Source organism: Anopheles coustani, chromosome 3 (genome assembly GCF_943734705.1).
Source record: "Anopheles coustani chromosome 3, idAnoCousDA_361_x.2, whole genome shotgun sequence".
In the NCBI taxonomy this organism is placed as follows: Eukaryota; Metazoa; Arthropoda; class Insecta; order Diptera; family Culicidae; genus Anopheles; species Anopheles coustani.
Genome location: NC_071288.1, coordinates 9,216,509 through 9,234,194, shown reverse-complemented (window position 1 = coordinate 9,234,194; position 17,686 = coordinate 9,216,509). Strand labels below are relative to the sequence as shown.

Here is a 17,686-nt window from a genome sequence, read left to right as displayed (position 1 = left end):
TAATAAACCAGCTTCTCAAACACTGTATCAATGAAGCAATATGTAAGACTAACTTTGAAATTTTTCCACTCTGTGTGGGAAGGAAATTGTAAACCAAATTGTAAACATCGTTGGCATTCATGTTCTACTGATCTTCGGTGAACGGTTATACCAGCAACTCGACTCAACCAAACGTTGTTAAGAAAAATAAAATCACGCAAAGCCAAGGGCGTGTCAATTGGGTCAATCAAAGCCTAGGGTTGGGATTTGCGCAGTGCAACATACCACAATCGAGCTCATCGCTCGTATCATACGGACAATCAACCTGTCGGTTGCACCTCAACGCCATGGGAATGCAAGGGCCATTTTCACATCGGAATTCGTTCCGGTCGCAGTCTACGCAAGGATAATTATGGTAGTTTATTGTGTAATACAACGTGGGACTCATTGTTTTGATCGTAATATGGAAGGATTATGATGACGTAGCGAAAGTAATTGTAACGGGGGGAATCCGAACATGAAATAAAGAGGATAATGGAGGTGGATATAGAAAATGGGAAATGATACAAAATATTGTGACCAGCGATAACAGACGAAGAATTCCAATCAAACGGTGTATCTCTCACCAAAATCGGGGTTAAATAAGAGAAAATAATGAAACCTACCACAACCGACTTCGTCTTCGGCTTCCGGGCAATCGTACCGACCGTCGCAACGCTGTGTTGCTCGAATGCAGTTGCCATTCCGGCACTGCCATTCACCCGGCCTACATTCGGCTTGAGCGTAGACTAAAGAAAACATAATAATGGAGATTTGCGGTGAAAATAAAGGGAAGTAAATGAAAGATTTACGTGAAACGAAAAGAAAATAAAATTATAAATAGATGCGGTGAATTTGAGGAGCATCCCTTTTCCTATTTTTCCGATCAAACTAGGGAAAACTTACTGCAATCTCTTTCGTCCGATCCGTCCGAGCAATCGATGCGCTGATCGCAGAAGCGTGATTGTTCAATGCACTGCCCAGTTCCGCAGCGGAATTCACCTCGAGCACAAGAACCTGTCAAGAAAGGACACGAGAAGGTCACTAAAGATGTTCACTATTAGTTTACTTGGAATGGTCGTCTTACAGTTTCGTTCATCCGATCCATCACTGCAATCGGAACGTCTGTCGCACAGCTGCGCCCTTGAGATGCACCGACCATCACCGCAGGTGAATTCATCCGATCGGCAGGCTGGAAAGGATACATCGTTTATTGCGGACATTGGAGTTAGGATTTTCTCGGATGTAGTTATTGATTTAAAAACATAAGATAAAAATTGAAACTAAGCAAAAATTTTCGAAATCTATATTCAGGAGGATCAAATTGTTTTTACCATGCACTAATTTTTGCGGTTTGGAATTTTATGAGCACATGCCTAAACCAAGTTCTTGTGAAGGTTCACAGTTCATGAAAACCTTTTGTGGGAAAAAGTATAAACCAAGTTTAAAGTTAATTTTTCAAGAAATTTGATGAAAAAAATTAAGAATTGAAATACAAAGGTGAAGAAATAATTAAAGCTAAGTAATTTTCGATAATTCAGATAAACGTTATATTTCATGATCTTTGAAAAGGAGATATCAACATCCAGGAAACGAAAATATAGTAAGTGATTTTGGATTGAATAAGGCATCTAACATAATTAAATCATGCTAGAAAAGAACACACATGGGATTATAAAAGTAGAAGGGGAAAAAGATAAAAGAGATATGCAAAACAACTTCTCATTATGAAGAGGACACACAGATTTCCAAACAAAACGAAACACGACAGAAAAGAAACAATGTTTAGAAACTGTGAAGGTACTACTATTAACCGAAACAGTTCTGCTCGTCGGAGAAATCTTTGCAGTCGTAGATGCTGTCACACCGCAGCGAGGCGTCTATGCAAAGGTGCCCATCTAAGCAGGTGAATTCGGTCGCATTGCAGGTGCCTTTTGTGGTGGTGCGCAAGTGGTGCATTAGTGAAGAGAGTTTCAGAAGCCAGGTGCAAGATTAGTAGTAGTAGCGATTAAATGTTACACCCACAAAAACGACCAGTCACACACATTAGCATAATAGTACACGTAAACTGAGTGTCATTTGTGCAGGGAAATAAGTGTAAGGAGAAAAGGTGATGGATCATCAAGGAAATAGGGAACAAATGTTTAGTGAAGGAACTTCAGTCGCTTTTTAGAAAACATGGAAGAACGGAGTGTTACTCAGCCATAGCGGTTGGAGTTGTAGTCGATGCAAATGATTGGTTTCAATTGAAACCTTTGGAAGGACAAACAAGATAACTTACGACATCCTGCCTCGTCGTATCCATCGGGACAGTCGCGTCTACCGTCGCAACGCTGCGAATTCCGGAAGCATGATCCATCTGGACATTGGTGCTCTTCACATCGCTGGAGAAAAACAACAACAAAAATATGGATTTAGGGAAGAGGAACAGAGACGCGCTTCCAGATCTGTACTTACAGCAATCGGCGGTGGCGGTGGACAATCATACTCGTCCATACCATCGTTGCAGTCCCGACGACCGTCACATTGCCTATCAAGAGCGATGCACCGACCGTCGCAGAAGAATTCGTCCGCTCGGCAGTTTTCTGTCGGAAGTACTTCAAGTAGAAAACGGTAAAGAACGTGGAATTTAATTACACTCCAGATTGAGCCGTGCATAGTTCCTGCTTAGTAGATTCATTCAATTAAACTTTTCTGTGTTTGACGATGATCTTGTGCATGTTTGTTTTTTTTCAAAAAGCAAGCCAAATCTTAACTGAAAAACTGTATCATATCTATTGCGGTTATTGACAAATAGCTAGTAAGCTAGTGCTACAAGCTTACTTCCCTGTTCCGTCGAATCCGCGCAGAATCCAACGGTTGATCGGATGGGTCCAATGTTTCCGGAATAACCCATGACGTTAAGCTTATTGCATCACCCTTTTGTTCCACCTACCTTCGTCCGGGGGACAGTTTTCCTCGTCCGAGTTGTCCAAACAGTCCTGGGGCGTTTTGTCGCAGCGAAACTCAAGGTTTATGCAGACACCATTTTTGCATCGGAACTCGTCCGATCGACAGTTTTCGGTTGGGTCTGGCGAGCGGGATGGAAGCCGGCGGGTTTCGTGGATGTTTGTTTTTTTTTGTGGTGGGAAAGAAAAGCAAATGGAACGGCGCGATGATGAAATGACACATATAGGAAGTTACCAGTTGTAAACTATGTTAGTAAGAAAGCAAGCATTTATAAGCTCTTGCTATCTCGTAGTCATATATTATGAAAAAGGAGGTGATTGTAGAGTTTGGAAAACTCACGATCATATTATAATCGCCTCCAGTACGTAAAACGTGAACATATGGTCACTAGCACTTACTACCAGAACCGACCAGAAACATCAAAACTACGCACCCATTTTTTAGTTTATTTTCACACACACACTAATACACACCAAATTTGCGAGATTAGTAAAGCACAATGAAGCAAACTATTCAAACTACAATTTGTGCAACACTTACTACATCCATGTTCGTCACTAGCGTCACTACAGTGCAGCTGGCCGTCGCAACGGTACTCCGGAAGTATGCATTTGTTGTTGTTGCAACTATTTACAACGTGCGCAATGAAAGGATGTTGAACGAAAAGGGTGCAAGGAATACAAATGTACATATATACACGTGACGATGGAATAGTTTTTTTTTTTTACAGCCATAGAGTCCCGGGGAGAAACAAAGAAAGAGAGAGAAAGGGAGAAAGTGAATAGACCAAACTGAGGAAAATCACACCGGTCGGGCATACTGCCAGCTGAGGGATACGTCATCCGTATCCTGTTTTTTCCAATTGTTTTAAACGCTATGTGAGATTAAATCCAAATAACAGATACACATCCTTGCTGTGGGCTGTGTATGTGAATGTTTTGGATAGATTTGAATGCTGGCCAGCAGGACCGAAACGGACACGCTGCAAACACACTTACTGAAAGGCATCACCTTGGCAGGTAATGCAAACCGCCTCGTCAGAACCATCCTCACATTCGGCGATGCCATTGCAAAACACTTTCATCTCGTGGCACTGGCCATCGCACGAGTACTCGTTTGAGCTACAGTCTGTGGAGTCTGAGGGGGAAGGGGAAATAGTGGGGGTCAAAATCTGTTGATTTGTGTGACTTAGTTGTATTATGTTCCTCAATTAGTTGCTTTCTTCACTCGTTGTAACCACACACGATCTTATCGACCAGAGGCGGATAAAATAAACTGCTTCCGGCAAATAGACATAATTGCCAAATGATTAGTTGAGCAAGTGATTATGATCATTAGGAAGAGATAGACGATGGGAAATTGTTGCATTTGTTAATACATTTGAAAAAATAAAAATGATTGGGTTTAGCCAGGCATTCAAGTCTATTACGTTTCTGCAAAACATTACAGTAAAACGATAGAGAAGGCACAAACCTTGTCAATTGAATTAATGGTAGATGTTTTTGCTCAACATTGCGTGAATTTGCGTTAGTAGGAACATGCACAGCTTAGGAAGCGCTTAGTCACATTGCGCGGCGGTAACAAAGTAAAGAACTTCTATCCCAAAACTTTCCACCGAGTGGAAACCGGTTAAAGGTCAAAGTAAGAGTGGCGAAGGTTACTAACCCCCTCCCCGTAGGAAAGTTAATCAGTGGACTTAAAAAGTTTAATTTATAATGAAAGTCTCTTATACCCGGGCAGTCAAGTTCGTCAGATTCATCGTGGCAGTCGACGATACCGTTGCACTTCTTGTAACTCGCAATGCAAATGCCGTCATCACATTCGAATTGGTTCACGCCACATCTAACTGGTCCTAATTTGAACAAAAAATTAAATTAAATTAAAATAAATATGCCGGAGCCAATCCGAGTAATTTTTCGAGCTCCTCATAAGTTGAGCCTATCGGTTGATCGAAGTAAAATTTCAACGGGCATCCTTCGATGGGATTTTTTGGTTGCAATCGCGGTGGAAATAGTACGCGTTTGATAGTCTTATGGAGGTTTTCCGTCATATCATTCGTAACACTTATAACAAGCTAAGCATAGTCAACATGGAGAATATGCATGGACAAACCGGAACACACTTCTACACACATAACGAGGCCTGGGGGTATGCATTACGGAACAACATTAAACATTCTAAATGAACACGGAGCATTCTCTAAGCAGGACATAAGCATCATATGTATGGCACACTGTTTCAAATGCACGAGTTTTTCGATGGACGGATTGGACATTCGCCTTCTAACCATGTGAGTTCTGGAACGGTTTCACCTACGAACCACGTTGAAACGTTTGACACTTACCAGGACAGTCATCCTCATCAGTACCATCACGACAATCGCGGCGACCATCGCAACGAACCAGCATCGAAACGCAATCACCATCGTAACAGGTGAACTAAGATTTGAACGATTAAGAGCAATGGTGGTGACAACCGAAGAATGAAATGAAGTATAACGGCATAAAGAAAATAAAGAAAACAAAACGCGATCAGTAAAACGATAAACAAGCAAATCAGTCGAACATTGGGAAAACAATTCCCGAATGTTGTCCGAAATGTCAATGTCGGCCCAAGCGACAAACCCTAACCTGATCTGGCTGGCACGTGCCGTCAAATTCTTCACATCTGTCCGCCGCTTCGTCCGTGTTATCGCCACAGTCGTTGTAGGTGTTGCAGACCTCGTCCAACGGAATACACCGCCCGTTGCCACAAGTGAACTGGTTCTCCGAGCAAACATCTAAACAGGGCAACATAAAATGATACGGGGCAAGAAAAAATTATAACGAAAGAGTTGGTTTGAAAACCACACAATATGAGTTGTCTGCATGAGGTAATACGCTTTCTCATTTGGACATTGCATTTTCACGCTTGCATGTTTCCATCTCAGAAAATTGAGTTTAGATGGGATCTAACCACGATTGAGAGAGTTCGTCAAGTTTTCTGCACAAGTTTTCCCTAGCGTCACTTACCGCAGTTTCTCTCATCGCTTTGATCGCTACAGTCGACTCGGTTGTCGCACCGTCTCTGGAGTGGAATACACTGGCCGTTGTCGCAAGTGAATTCATTGGCCAAGCATCCTAAGCCTGTTAATGAAATTAAAAGAATAAAATGAAAGAAAAAAGGAAAAGAAAACCAAAATAATTAAACACGAATGCATATTGCAGAACTTATGCTGCGGAAAAATAAAAACATAAACATGTGCTTGTAAAGAAAGGAAGGAAATAATAGATCGGGAAACCGTCGAAGAAGCCATCCCGGCGCCGTCTGTGAAGCACGTGGTTCGGCTGCTGAATGTCAGCGAATCGTAATCTGGAAATAAAGCGTTCCCTAGGGGCATACTTGGGTACTGGCAATCCAGCTCGTCCGATCGATCGACGCAATGGAATGATCCATCGCAGCGTAGCCTAGAGTCAATGCAGGCTCCGTTGGCGCACTGGAACTGGTCCGCAGAGCACTCTGCGTTCGTGGAGGGTGCCGTTTGTTCGTATTTCGTGTATTGTTCGCGGCGCCATACGGCATTTTGTTTCGTTTCGCCATTGCGAGGCAGATGAAGACATGCGTGAGGAACATGCGGCATGCAAATGCAAAGTTAGCAACCGACAGGACGCGGAAAGAAAGAGACATTGTATCGAACGGATTAGTGGCTTGAAGTGGGGAAACATAAATTTCAAGTTAAAACAATGGTCGAAACATCATTCGGGGACGAGTTGTCGATGAATGATCGGGATTGGTGTTAGTTTGACAGAAGTTTTGGGTGTTTGTTAGTCACATAGCTATACCATCGATGGAACTGTTCAATGCTGTTTATCTATTTATGCTAATTAGTTTTTTTTTTATATTTATAAGTAATTGATAATGATAAAATTATTTGTATATTTTGTTCTTGGTTTCGACATCAAATTTTGCTGTTTATTGTTAAAAATATGCTTCATTAATTGATAAATAATCCGATGTGTTCATTAGTTCAAATTTAAATCAGATGTAGTCAATGAAATAATTGCCCGATAAACGTTAACTATTTTTCAATTGTTGTTTTGTTGATCGAAGTAATAAAATAAAACATCATGTATGCGTAAACCATCACCGGAAAAATAGAAAAGTGAACATATAAAGAAAAGAGATGACCTTACAAGGAAAATTTTTTCTCGCCGCCTTACACCTCACAACATGTTTTCACGAACTCATTATTCACAGAATGGTTTCACAAATGCTTCACAAAAGACAACGAAGATGTATACACACACATACACAACAGATGTGAGAAGACAAACGGTCACATGAAGGAAGGATGGACACACATTTCCTTGCCGACTCTGGCGAGTTCAGTCAAGTATGGAATGAGCAAGGATGGAAACGGCACGGAGAAATGGTGCACTTACCGCAGTTTTTCTCATCACTGTAATCGTTACAGTCGTAATGTCGGTCACACCGCTTCGTTAGCGGAATGCACCGATTGTCCAGCCGGCACTTGAACTGGTGGACCGTGCAGTTTCGTTCTGGTGGAATACGTGAAGGATTAGTGGAGCGATGGAGGATAGCATGAAGGTTACTGTGGTCAAACTGTGGTAATTATCATATCTGTCTAGCAGGGAAAATCTTTGCCCGAAGGTCTACTGCTTCAGCCAGTGAAACATATAGCAAATTTTTTGACGCATCTCCTACCCTGGTTCATCAAGTTGAAGGGAATGGAATTGTAAAAATAATAAACGCTATAAATAATGTTGATAAATCAAACACCACACATTGCGCATCACAAGTCAAATTTAAATCAACTACCCGTCAAGAAAGGCCATCAATTTCCCCGCCCGGCAAACGGTCGCATTTAAATGCTCACGCACTCGCCGGGAATCCTATTAGTCTCGGCACGAAAGTCAATTAATGCTTGTTTCGATGGCCGGGTCCGTTTTGGCCTCCGATTCGCTTTTGCTCCCCAATAAAAAGAGGGAAAATAGCGCGTGCCAAACAACTGATGTGTGCATACACAAAAACAAACCCCGGTATTGATAAATAAAAATTAAAAAAGCCTCTGTGCAGCTAATCAAAACGCGAAGCCGAACGGATCAAAATTCAAAAATCAACCGCCCACCGAAAGGGCTTTTGGTTGGGAAATGGTCGGTTGCGATACGGCGCACGGAACTAAATATTGATCAGAGTAAACGGGCGAAAGGACCCCACCTCCCTGGCTTCGTGACTTCGAGGAAACCCGGAACGGGGCAGTACGTGTCACCTCCCGCCGCGCCGATTTTCCGGCGTTCTTCCAATTCGTGACGCGAAGTAGCGTGTCGGGGTTGCAACCCGGCTTATCCGATGGATGGACGGACGGACGGACGGACGGATGGATGGATGGATTGATACGACCGAATGTTCCGTAGTCTATCATTACCCACGCCGGATTTTGATTGTTTCAATTTACGTCCTGCCACAAACCCACACCGTACATCGGAGGAAGGCAGCAGGCGAAGGAAAACCGATTCCAATGGAAAATTATGTCACACAATGAGCAAAAAAAAAAGAAATACGAAAACTTTAATGACAAAAAGAGATGCAGAGAATGGCGAGCATAGAAAAGGGCAAGCGAAAGATATACCGAGGAAGAGCATGCACCAATCTTCCTAACACTCCCTAACATGCTACTGATACTGGCGCTACGTGCAACGTGGTTAATGCAATGATAATGGACGGCCCCGAAAGGCTCCTTCCGGTTTGCCTTTTCCGGGCCCCGCGGTTGTGTTAGTAAATACTGCGCAGCTTACGGGGACAGTTGCGTTCGTCGGAAATGTCGTCCGGGCAGTCGATGTTGCCGTCGCACTTCTGTTCGTGCGGAATGCACTGGCCGTAGTCGCACTGCCAGGTGTTTTTGGGACACGCTGGCCAGGAAGGCGTGCGATAGATGAGAAACGAGGAAGTTATTTTTATTACGAACAACTGTTACACTGGCATTATCTCTCAGTGTTGACAAACAAAAAGGAGTGTAAAAAGTTTGCTTGGGCAAACCCAAAAACAAAATATATAAACATAAACAAATAGAGCTCGCAGAGAAAAATCTTAACGTGAGCTTTAACATCGATTAAAATTGCCAATTGTTTTGAAAATAAACTAAAGGAACAAAAGGTCGAAGAAATCTTTTCCAGATTCCAACGAAAAACGAAAAGTTCCCTTAACAAACAGATCAAAGGAAATTAGGAAAAGGAACCTACGACACTCGTCCTCATCGGCCTGATCGCGCGGGCAGTCGACTTTGCCGTCGCACCGGGCCAGGATCGACACGCACGACCGGTCGCCGCACGTGAACTTCCCCAGCGGACAGAACCTCGCTTGCCGGCCCTTTCCTTGTAGGCAATCCCGGACAGTTCCCGTTTAGCGCGGCATGCGGGGCGAGAAAGAAGGGGGCAGATATTTGTGCGTGTCCGTAGAATAGGATTGACAACACTCGGTCTCATTTCATTTCTCATGGGAACTCCAGTCCAATGGGACCGAAATTTGATCGACGATCAGTTTTTCCGAAGCAGATGCGATTTCCTGAATGCTTTTTGTACTGTAAAGGGTAACCTTTGTTCGCCTGAAGATCTGTTCCCTTACCTGAGCAGTCGCGTTCGTCGGCCCCGTCGTTGCACTGTGACGAGCCATCGCAAACGTTTTCGCGAGGAATGCAAGTGTTGTCCGCTTCGCAAAGGAACTCCAACACCGGATCGCAGTCAGGTTCTTGAATCGGAGTCGGTGGAAAATGTTGTTTATGGTTTTACCATCGCTTTGGATGAATTTGTGTAGACTTACCGCAATCATATTCGTCATCGCCGTCCCGACAGTCGGGTATATTGTCGCACTGTCGATCCCTGTCAATGCAGGTGCCATCGCGGCACATGAACTCCGCCTCTACATCACATACTGCAAGGAGATGGAAGAAGGAAGTTAATTAACCAAAAATGAAAACAATTTTTCCACCACTCAATCATTTGTAAAATTGAATAAAAAAATGGGTGTCTCCAGGTGAAAAATATTAGTAAGTCTTTGACAATTTGTTTTTCGCTTTTCTTGCCCAAACGAACCACAGGATGCAACAACCATCAGCAGCAAAAGAGATGTTTGATAAACTTCCCGAGTGCATTTTTGTAGCAAAGTTGTAGCAAAATACAAAATAATACTCACGGAAAACCAAAGAATGTTAGAAAATAGTGAGCAAGAAACGGTTTGTGATGATTCTATCCAAAGTCTAGTGTTTTAAATTAACACGACAAACCATTGGATGGTAAAATACATTTTTTGGCGCCAGTTTTACCTCACCAACATCTTTTTTCATAGGAAGAGAAGTGCATCGAAAGTAACCTCTATTTGTCTAGCTCATCGGCGCACATTATTACATCATCACATCCACCGTGCGATGGATGACCATCAGCTTTTATTGCAACACTCTTGACCCAATATTTCTCGAAGGGCAAGTTCGGCGCAGCGACTCAATGCGCTAATTGTCGCTAATTGGAGCACTGATCCCATCCGCAACTACCTTAACCCACCAAGGGAGCGAGCCCCTGGAATTGGCGATGTCAAATACTGCGAAAGCATGAGTATTCGGTATCGTAAAATAACTTTGACACGGGGGCTTCGTGTAGTTACTACGTAGGATACGTAGGATTACATTCTTAGAAACATATGTTTCCACTGCATGATTGCATACCATTATCATGAGTTGTAGTTTCCAACCCGAATTAAGCGAGGTTTCGTAGAACCAAACATCGGAGTTTGTATGATGAATACAGGGATGCTGCGAATAAATGGCTTTAGGTTTAGATTTAGCGAACTGCAAATGGAAAAATCGACAGAGCTGCTTCAATTACACTTGTCACCCGATCGGTTAGATTGATTCCATCACACGTTATTTGGCGATTCGTCGCTCCAGTGACAGCTGCCTGACAGGTGCAGCCCGCCTTGCCCCGGCCGAAGGCCAACCAAAAACGGTCAAGTGCTATGCTGGCTGCTTGGGGCGACCTCTCGCCGGATACTACGCCAGGACCAAAAACCGAAACTTTCGAGAGCTCTGACGGCCTTTTTACCGGAGAGTTGTAAAGTGTGTATGGGTACGTGCAGGTTGGAACCACTCGTTGGGGCAATTCGATGTTCATCCATTTGCTAGATCCGGCACTATCCTATCCTATCCCGTGCTTGGTCCGTCACCATTGATATCTGATCCGCGCGTTATCTTTCACTCGCTTTCCCGGTGTTCGCGTGCCGGGTCAAACATTTTCGGTACCACAGTTCGAGCGCAGTTTGACATCCTTCTGGGATGTGGGTGCGTTTGTGGGTGTGTTTGAACATGTGATTGAGAGCAGTTGAACTACCTCTTCTACATCCTTGAATCGAGCAGTTGTAGTGCTTGAACTTCCAGCCTTCAAAGTGACGGTGGCACTATTTCCCCCAATCCTGTCCCTTCATACTGTGTGGCCTTTTTTTCGTAGGGTGAGGTCTGTTGTTCTATCGTTGGTGCATTTCCATAAGCCCCAGATGCATATGCTGGATGGGATGAGCCCAATCCCTACTTTTCCTTATGTTTGACCCTTTTTTTCTTTCGTTCAGAAGTTGGATAAAAAGACTACATCACTGTTTTTTTGGAAACCGGTAACACCATAACGTGTATGCATCGCACGAATCAAGGAAGAAAACATGTTTTGATTTTCCTCCTTTTCCGCAATAGAGGGTCTCGAGTTCAGCATCGTCGGCTTCCATCGCAACGGAAGCATGCTTTCGTCTACGGCCTTACGAAGAAGGCCCCATTTTTGATGTTAAGCACTGTTGCTGCTTCCTGTCCGACGCGGCGAGTGAGTCCGAGTGCCGTCGACCCGTAGATCCAGATATAGAGTGTTCGCGTGAACCATGGACTGTATCGCTTCACCTTCGTTTCGCCGGCCTGTTTAATCGATGGCCAGTTAAAACCCATGAAACCCCGGCCATACTTTGCTGCTTCCGAACGGAAAACCGGAAAGCGAACGAGGGTGGGCATTCCGCCGTGTGTTTTTGCACCGCTAAGAAGGTGTGCCCATCCACCTGTTGGGTGCTGCGAGTGCTGGGATATGCAATAGGATCGGGCAGAAATTGGGATCAACTTTTCGGTCCTCTCTGGCTGTAAACTCCGAGCAACATTTCCCGGAAACATTCCTAGCCGAGCGAAGGAGCATTTTGATGGCGAGTAGAACCGACCGGGTTGGTCGTAGTATCCCAGCATGTTGGCGTGTATCCCGTTTCAACCTCGAGCTGAAGTCAACTCGCATTGCATCGGCAGGAAAACTACAACTACCGACATCGGGACCTGAGCCCGGCTCGGTAACATGACGAGCATTAGATAAATACAGAGCAAACAACAATTCTTGTAGCGGTGTAATTCAATCAAGCATAAAAGAACAAAAAATCACCTACACACACACCAGCCCAGACACCATCCACGTGAAACTCCTTTTTGAATCTCCTGAGCCCGCTTGTTTATTTTTTGTTTTCATGTGAACCAAGCTATCCCTCATCCTATCCTGTGTCCGCGTTTCGGGTAATCCATTTCCAAATACTGTTGGCATTTTCCTTCTCTTGCAAACTTTTCGCTGCTCGAGCTCCAGCATGTATTGCCGGCAAACTGTAATGCGATATTGTTTGACGCAACAAATCGTACCCGTTGTTGGTGCTCACTAAACTTTTTGATCAATTAGAGGGGCTTTCGTGGCGTCGAGTTTCGTTTGGTTCGGCTGCAGTTCCTGCAGAACAGCAGAACACTAGGAAGCAGCTTCCGTACGTGTTTGTCTATTTTTTACGCTGGAAAAAACAACAAATTGCTCCTCCTCTACCGGTTAGTCCGGTCCAGACACGATGACACATCTGGGATGCACAATGTGGTCGATGGAGTGTTTCCGACAGGAAGCAAACATAATGTTTGCTGTTAATGTGTTTCTACGTTATTAATTAAAAGAACCTCTCAACGTATGCATTTGATGAGCACTAGAGTGTTGCAAACTAATTTAAATTGAAAATATTTCCGCAGAAAGCAATGAATTAAGACAGGATATTGCAAAACATCCCTGACAGAACAAGCTAATGAACGTAATGAAGTCTATAAAAGCCAATGTTCCAGTGGGAGAGGGAAGGTAGCTACTTGAAGCATGACATGGAGAAAACAATCCACCTTCCGAAGCTATTGTCACCCCGCCAGTCGTGGTTGTCAAGGGTGGCAATGTTTTGTTTGGTGGTTTGGTCGAACCGAACCGGTTGGAAAAATCGGTGTGCCTGGGAGGGCACGTTTGTTTATTATTTTTGGGATTCAAGTTCAATGTCCGAATTTTCGTTTCTTTGGTGCAAAAGAGCCAAAAAGATTACCGTTTAATCGATAGGGGTGCCAGATTTCGCTTGGATTTAATAATCGCGCAGTAAACACTGAACTGATATCTTAGTATTTGATGATTTAGCTGGTAGACATCGATAAAGTACCGTAACGCGCCGTCGGGAGAACATTTTCTGTTCGGGATCTTTCAAGCAGACTTCTGACGTGAGTCCTCAAAAGTGCAAACAAACTCCGGTGGAGTGCGCCGTACACCGTTACCAAAGCTGCAAGCGGCCCCATTTAGCTTTTGGTAAACGGCTTGCGATGGAATGCGCACTCCAGAGTGTGGAGTGGCTTCGGGACAGTTCTCGGAATCTCCACCATCTCCCGCGAGGACTCGGGTAGGTTTCTACCATTTCTGCAAGCACTGCTAGACCAGGCTTGGAGCGCTTTGTGCGGTCATCAGCGAAAGTAGCCTGGTTTGAAGCGAACCAACTTGCCGCCGTTCGAGGTTTTGATGTGAGACTTCTCCGATTTTTTGACGATTCATCATCTTTCCCCGTGGAGTGCACATACCAGCGCGGCGGCTCAGCTACGTGTACGTGAAATTCCTATCCTTCCCTTTGGACACTCTTTGACTGCTGAAGAAACAGGAACTCCATTCCCGACCCTTTAAGAGACTAAAAATATATATCACAACCGGCAGCAGAAAACGGATGGAAGAGCAGATTTTACCGTCTATCTCTCTGTCCGCGTAGGGCATCAGTTTTCCTTTGCCATGTTTTTCGTAAGGCTGAGGAATAATTATCGCATTTGCAAAATCGCTTTGATCTAGGTTTGGTACGGCCAGAAGGATGCAGCAGAAATGTCCGGAGGGTGACACACTTGATGCAGGTGTCGTATAAAACAAGCCACGGACTCTGGGACGAAGGTGGTGTATCTTGTTGTAGACTAGCGATTCAATCGGCGTTATTTGTATAACTATTAAATCTAATCACATTGAATCTACACTTAATTATTGACAATCAGAAAAAAACGTCCAAGCAGGAGACACTCTGTGTTGATTATTAAATTTGATCTCCTATTTAATTAAGGTTTCTTTTAGTTCCAACAGGATAAACCTTAGTTGATTGTTTTATATTTGAACTTTTTGTTTATTTTAATTAAACTACAGCAGACACCAGACGATTTGATGAATTTGTAAACGACGCATTCCTTAACAACCTACACTTGCATCCAAGCCGAAATCATAGAAGATCTGACGTCGCATTAAGGATAATCATTCTACTTTATTTTCGGCGCTTGAAGGTGCCTTCTGGTCGGTTTCGGTCGCGGTAGTTGTTACTTCCTCGACCGAGTCGGAGAAATTATGCATATTCGCAGTCAAGTTCGCCCTTCCTTTCGCCCACCCCGAGGCCTTGCTTGAAACGAACTTGAAAAACCCAAATACTGTACCAAATGTCTACATTTACAAATCACAGGAAACAGCGCCTCCTTCCGTAAACGATGTTGTTTTTCGAGTTTGGGGAAAACAAAAGGGATACACATCCGAATCCTTCACAAAATCAATGTTATATTGAATGAATGACCGCGGACTTAAAGCACAGTCAGGATGGCAAACATTATTTCCACGCGTTTTCCATCGAACGGGGGACGGGGGGAGTCCGGGGAGACAGTAATGAGCAGCACTCGGTAAAGCCGCGCGACACGAAACGTGCGCTAACGTGACTGTGAACAATTTTAGAGAATATCAAATACATCCGTTTATTGACGACTAAATGCAAATCGGAAGGATCCGTTTTTATTTATGCCTCATTTCCACGACCCCCCCCCGGCGGCGATGGTTTTCGTCCTCGGCCAACGAAACGTAAACGCACGCCACATTAAATCACCCAGCCATTAATCGGCCGGCGGGTAGTGTGCGTTTTTTTTTGCTATGTGTGTGTGTGTGTGTTTGTGCCACAACAGTGGTGGAGTGAAAGCGATCACAAATCAGCAAGTTGTAGTGGAGGATTACGGATTTCTAGCGGTGGCATTCGATTCGTTTCAATCAGGCCGTCAAATACCAAGGGAAACTCCCTCCTTGAGGGAGGACGGGGAGTGCCCCAACGGTGGGCAAGAAGGGAATATTATTTATTGTTTACTAATCGGATTGCAGGTGGTTTTGCCTAAATTGTCTAGACATCCAGCACCATTCATCTTGCTTACCTTGCTGGACGGTGGAAAAGGGGAAAGTGGTTGAGGGAAGGTTAGGAAAAAAGGAAAAACATCAGCGGGGCACTCGTGGTTGCGAAGTAAATAAAAATAAATCAAGACCATAGAATTAGTAGCATGTTCAGCATACTGTTTGTTTTAAATTAATCTTACTTGGATACAAGATTTCGATAAGATGTAGATGACGACAATAAAAATGCACAAAATCGTTTTCCTGATTTGATGTAGTTTAAGTTGGCTCGCCTGTGGAGCAAGTAATTGGATAAACTTTTTCCTCGGTTGGGTGTTTTCCGGTGTTTTTTTCCTTCTCCTTTTCGTTTCACCCAAAGCAAATGGATAGGAAAGGAAAACTAACGTCAAACTTGTCGTCACTGCAGAGGCATTCTCGGCAAAGAATGGAATAAATATTAGATCATTATTGTTGGCACAACAGACTCGACAGACACAACATCACCTTCGGTTCGTCGCACGAAAGGAAAGGGGTCTTTTTCCAACAAAATTTTCCCCCCGTGGGCCACATTTTTCTATTAAATACGTGACTGGGTCCGTGACTTGCTCGGCCCTTCGCGTCACTTCGAACAGGTGTATAAATGCAGTTGGGTTTTCCATTTCCACTCCTACTCTCCCGAAGGCCGTGGGGTGCAAGATGTCTATTATCTCGCTGCCTCGGAAGGGTTCGGTATCATTTGTATCGTTCGCTTTGCCCATCGTATCCCGTGCTTGTCCCGCTACTCTTCAGTTTCCATTTTCACCAACTCACTGGATTTCTATGTTTCCAAGTTTTCCACTTTCATTTGGAAATCTGTTTTCACCAACACGTAGGATTTGTGTTGAAATTCTGTCTAGTTTCATTAGCGTGGAAAATCGATTCATTCCAAACAGTCCGATGATGGTTCGTCGATCAAAACACCGTGGAATGGAATGTATGCTAACGCAATCTTTATGTGACGGTTGAGAAGGTGCTGCTTTCATGCTAACTTTTATGATCACCTTTAGTAAATTCTAAAAAAGAGATAAAATTTCCTTCGTTTACACGAAAACCTATAATTGACCAAAAACAAATTCGAAATCTCCTAATCGTCTTTTTCCTAGAGGTTCATTATTCTATTTCAAGACTACCTCATTAGGCGATTTATTTCCAATTCCAAACCGACTTAAACCGTTAACCATCGAAAGGGGCTTGTAAAGCGGAACAGTACACAGCAAGAACTTAGTTAATTCCTCCGGCGGCATGTTTTATAAATCAACCCTTTTTCTTTCTTCGTACGCGCCATGTTTATTGACATCCGATACGTTGTTTTGAGTTGACTTTACTTCATTAGGATTGTTTGGATTCTTTATTTACGGGTAACCTTTTTTCTCTTTTGTAGAAAAAAATGCACAAAAGATAAAGTGCCGAGCATAAAAATATCCGATTGAAATGTAGAAAATTAAATGCGAAAGTTCCAGCTTATTTTTCTATCGGAAATGTAGAAGGATCATCCTTCCAATAAGTGCCTTCGATTTGATTCCGAACACGAACTAAAACTTCCCTGAAACGTCTTCATGATTAAAGATTGATTAAGAAAGATCATCATCATCAAATGGTGTGCGGAATTATGTGACGGCAATGCACTTGCACATTTGATGTCTCTCAAATTGGTAGTTTTCAAATTAAAAGAAAAAAAAGAAAGCGAACGGATTGATTTGGCTTCCAACGGCGGAAAAACTTTCTACATCCGTCGCAGCCTATCCGGAATCCATTAGCGCACGCCACCGCTAGGTGGGAAAAAAGTCAAATGATGGACAGGAAAATGATATTCCCCTTCTGTTTCACCCACCTGCCCAACCCTCCTTGATGAGGTAAGTGTAAAGTTTTGAAGAGAGCTTCACACTGCTCGGGAAATTAGATCACGATGCACATTCTCGTTGGCACCGCAAAGCCTGTCCTACCCACCTGCCGCCTTTTAATACAGCTTCCCGCATTCAGAGCTCACCGCATTCGGAAGGAAACCGAATACGATACCGAGGGTGGAAAAAAGGGGAAAACACATTCCTCCCACCTCGTGAACGGAAAAAGTCGGTAGGGAATGTAAAGGAAAATAATCCCTGCTCTCGACGAGCACGATGATGGGTGCGCTTTCGTCGAACGGAATGCTGCAACCGTGAGGAAAATAAATATTTTCTCCCCCG

At 43.7% G+C, this 17,686-nt stretch overlaps 1 protein-coding gene across 1 annotated transcript in view; it reads right to left on the bottom strand.

Annotated features, from left to right (window-relative positions):
* Nucleotides 1-17,686, bottom strand: part of LOC131260641 (basement membrane-specific heparan sulfate proteoglycan core protein) — a 102,744-nt gene that overhangs the window by 23,185 nt on the left and 61,873 nt on the right. Inside the window, exons 8-24 of the mRNA XM_058262413.1 lie at nucleotides 9,784-9,882; nucleotides 9,589-9,711; nucleotides 7,389-7,505; nucleotides 5,979-6,086; nucleotides 5,598-5,746; nucleotides 5,288-5,405; nucleotides 4,700-4,813; nucleotides 3,966-4,104; nucleotides 3,508-3,593; nucleotides 2,954-3,088; nucleotides 2,476-2,615; nucleotides 2,300-2,402; nucleotides 1,106-1,210; nucleotides 925-1,035; nucleotides 645-755; nucleotides 265-375; nucleotides 54-68 (exon numbers count right to left, since the gene is read on the bottom strand). Coding sequence (XP_058118396.1) covers nucleotides 54-68; nucleotides 265-375; nucleotides 645-755; nucleotides 925-1,035; nucleotides 1,106-1,210; nucleotides 2,300-2,402; nucleotides 2,476-2,615; nucleotides 2,954-3,088; nucleotides 3,508-3,593; nucleotides 3,966-4,104; nucleotides 4,700-4,813; nucleotides 5,288-5,405; nucleotides 5,598-5,746; nucleotides 5,979-6,086; nucleotides 7,389-7,505; nucleotides 9,589-9,711; nucleotides 9,784-9,882 — 1,884 coding nt within the window. The remainder of the gene's footprint in view (nucleotides 1-53; nucleotides 69-264; nucleotides 376-644; nucleotides 756-924; nucleotides 1,036-1,105; nucleotides 1,211-2,299; nucleotides 2,403-2,475; nucleotides 2,616-2,953; nucleotides 3,089-3,507; nucleotides 3,594-3,965; nucleotides 4,105-4,699; nucleotides 4,814-5,287; nucleotides 5,406-5,597; nucleotides 5,747-5,978; nucleotides 6,087-7,388; nucleotides 7,506-9,588; nucleotides 9,712-9,783; nucleotides 9,883-17,686) is intronic.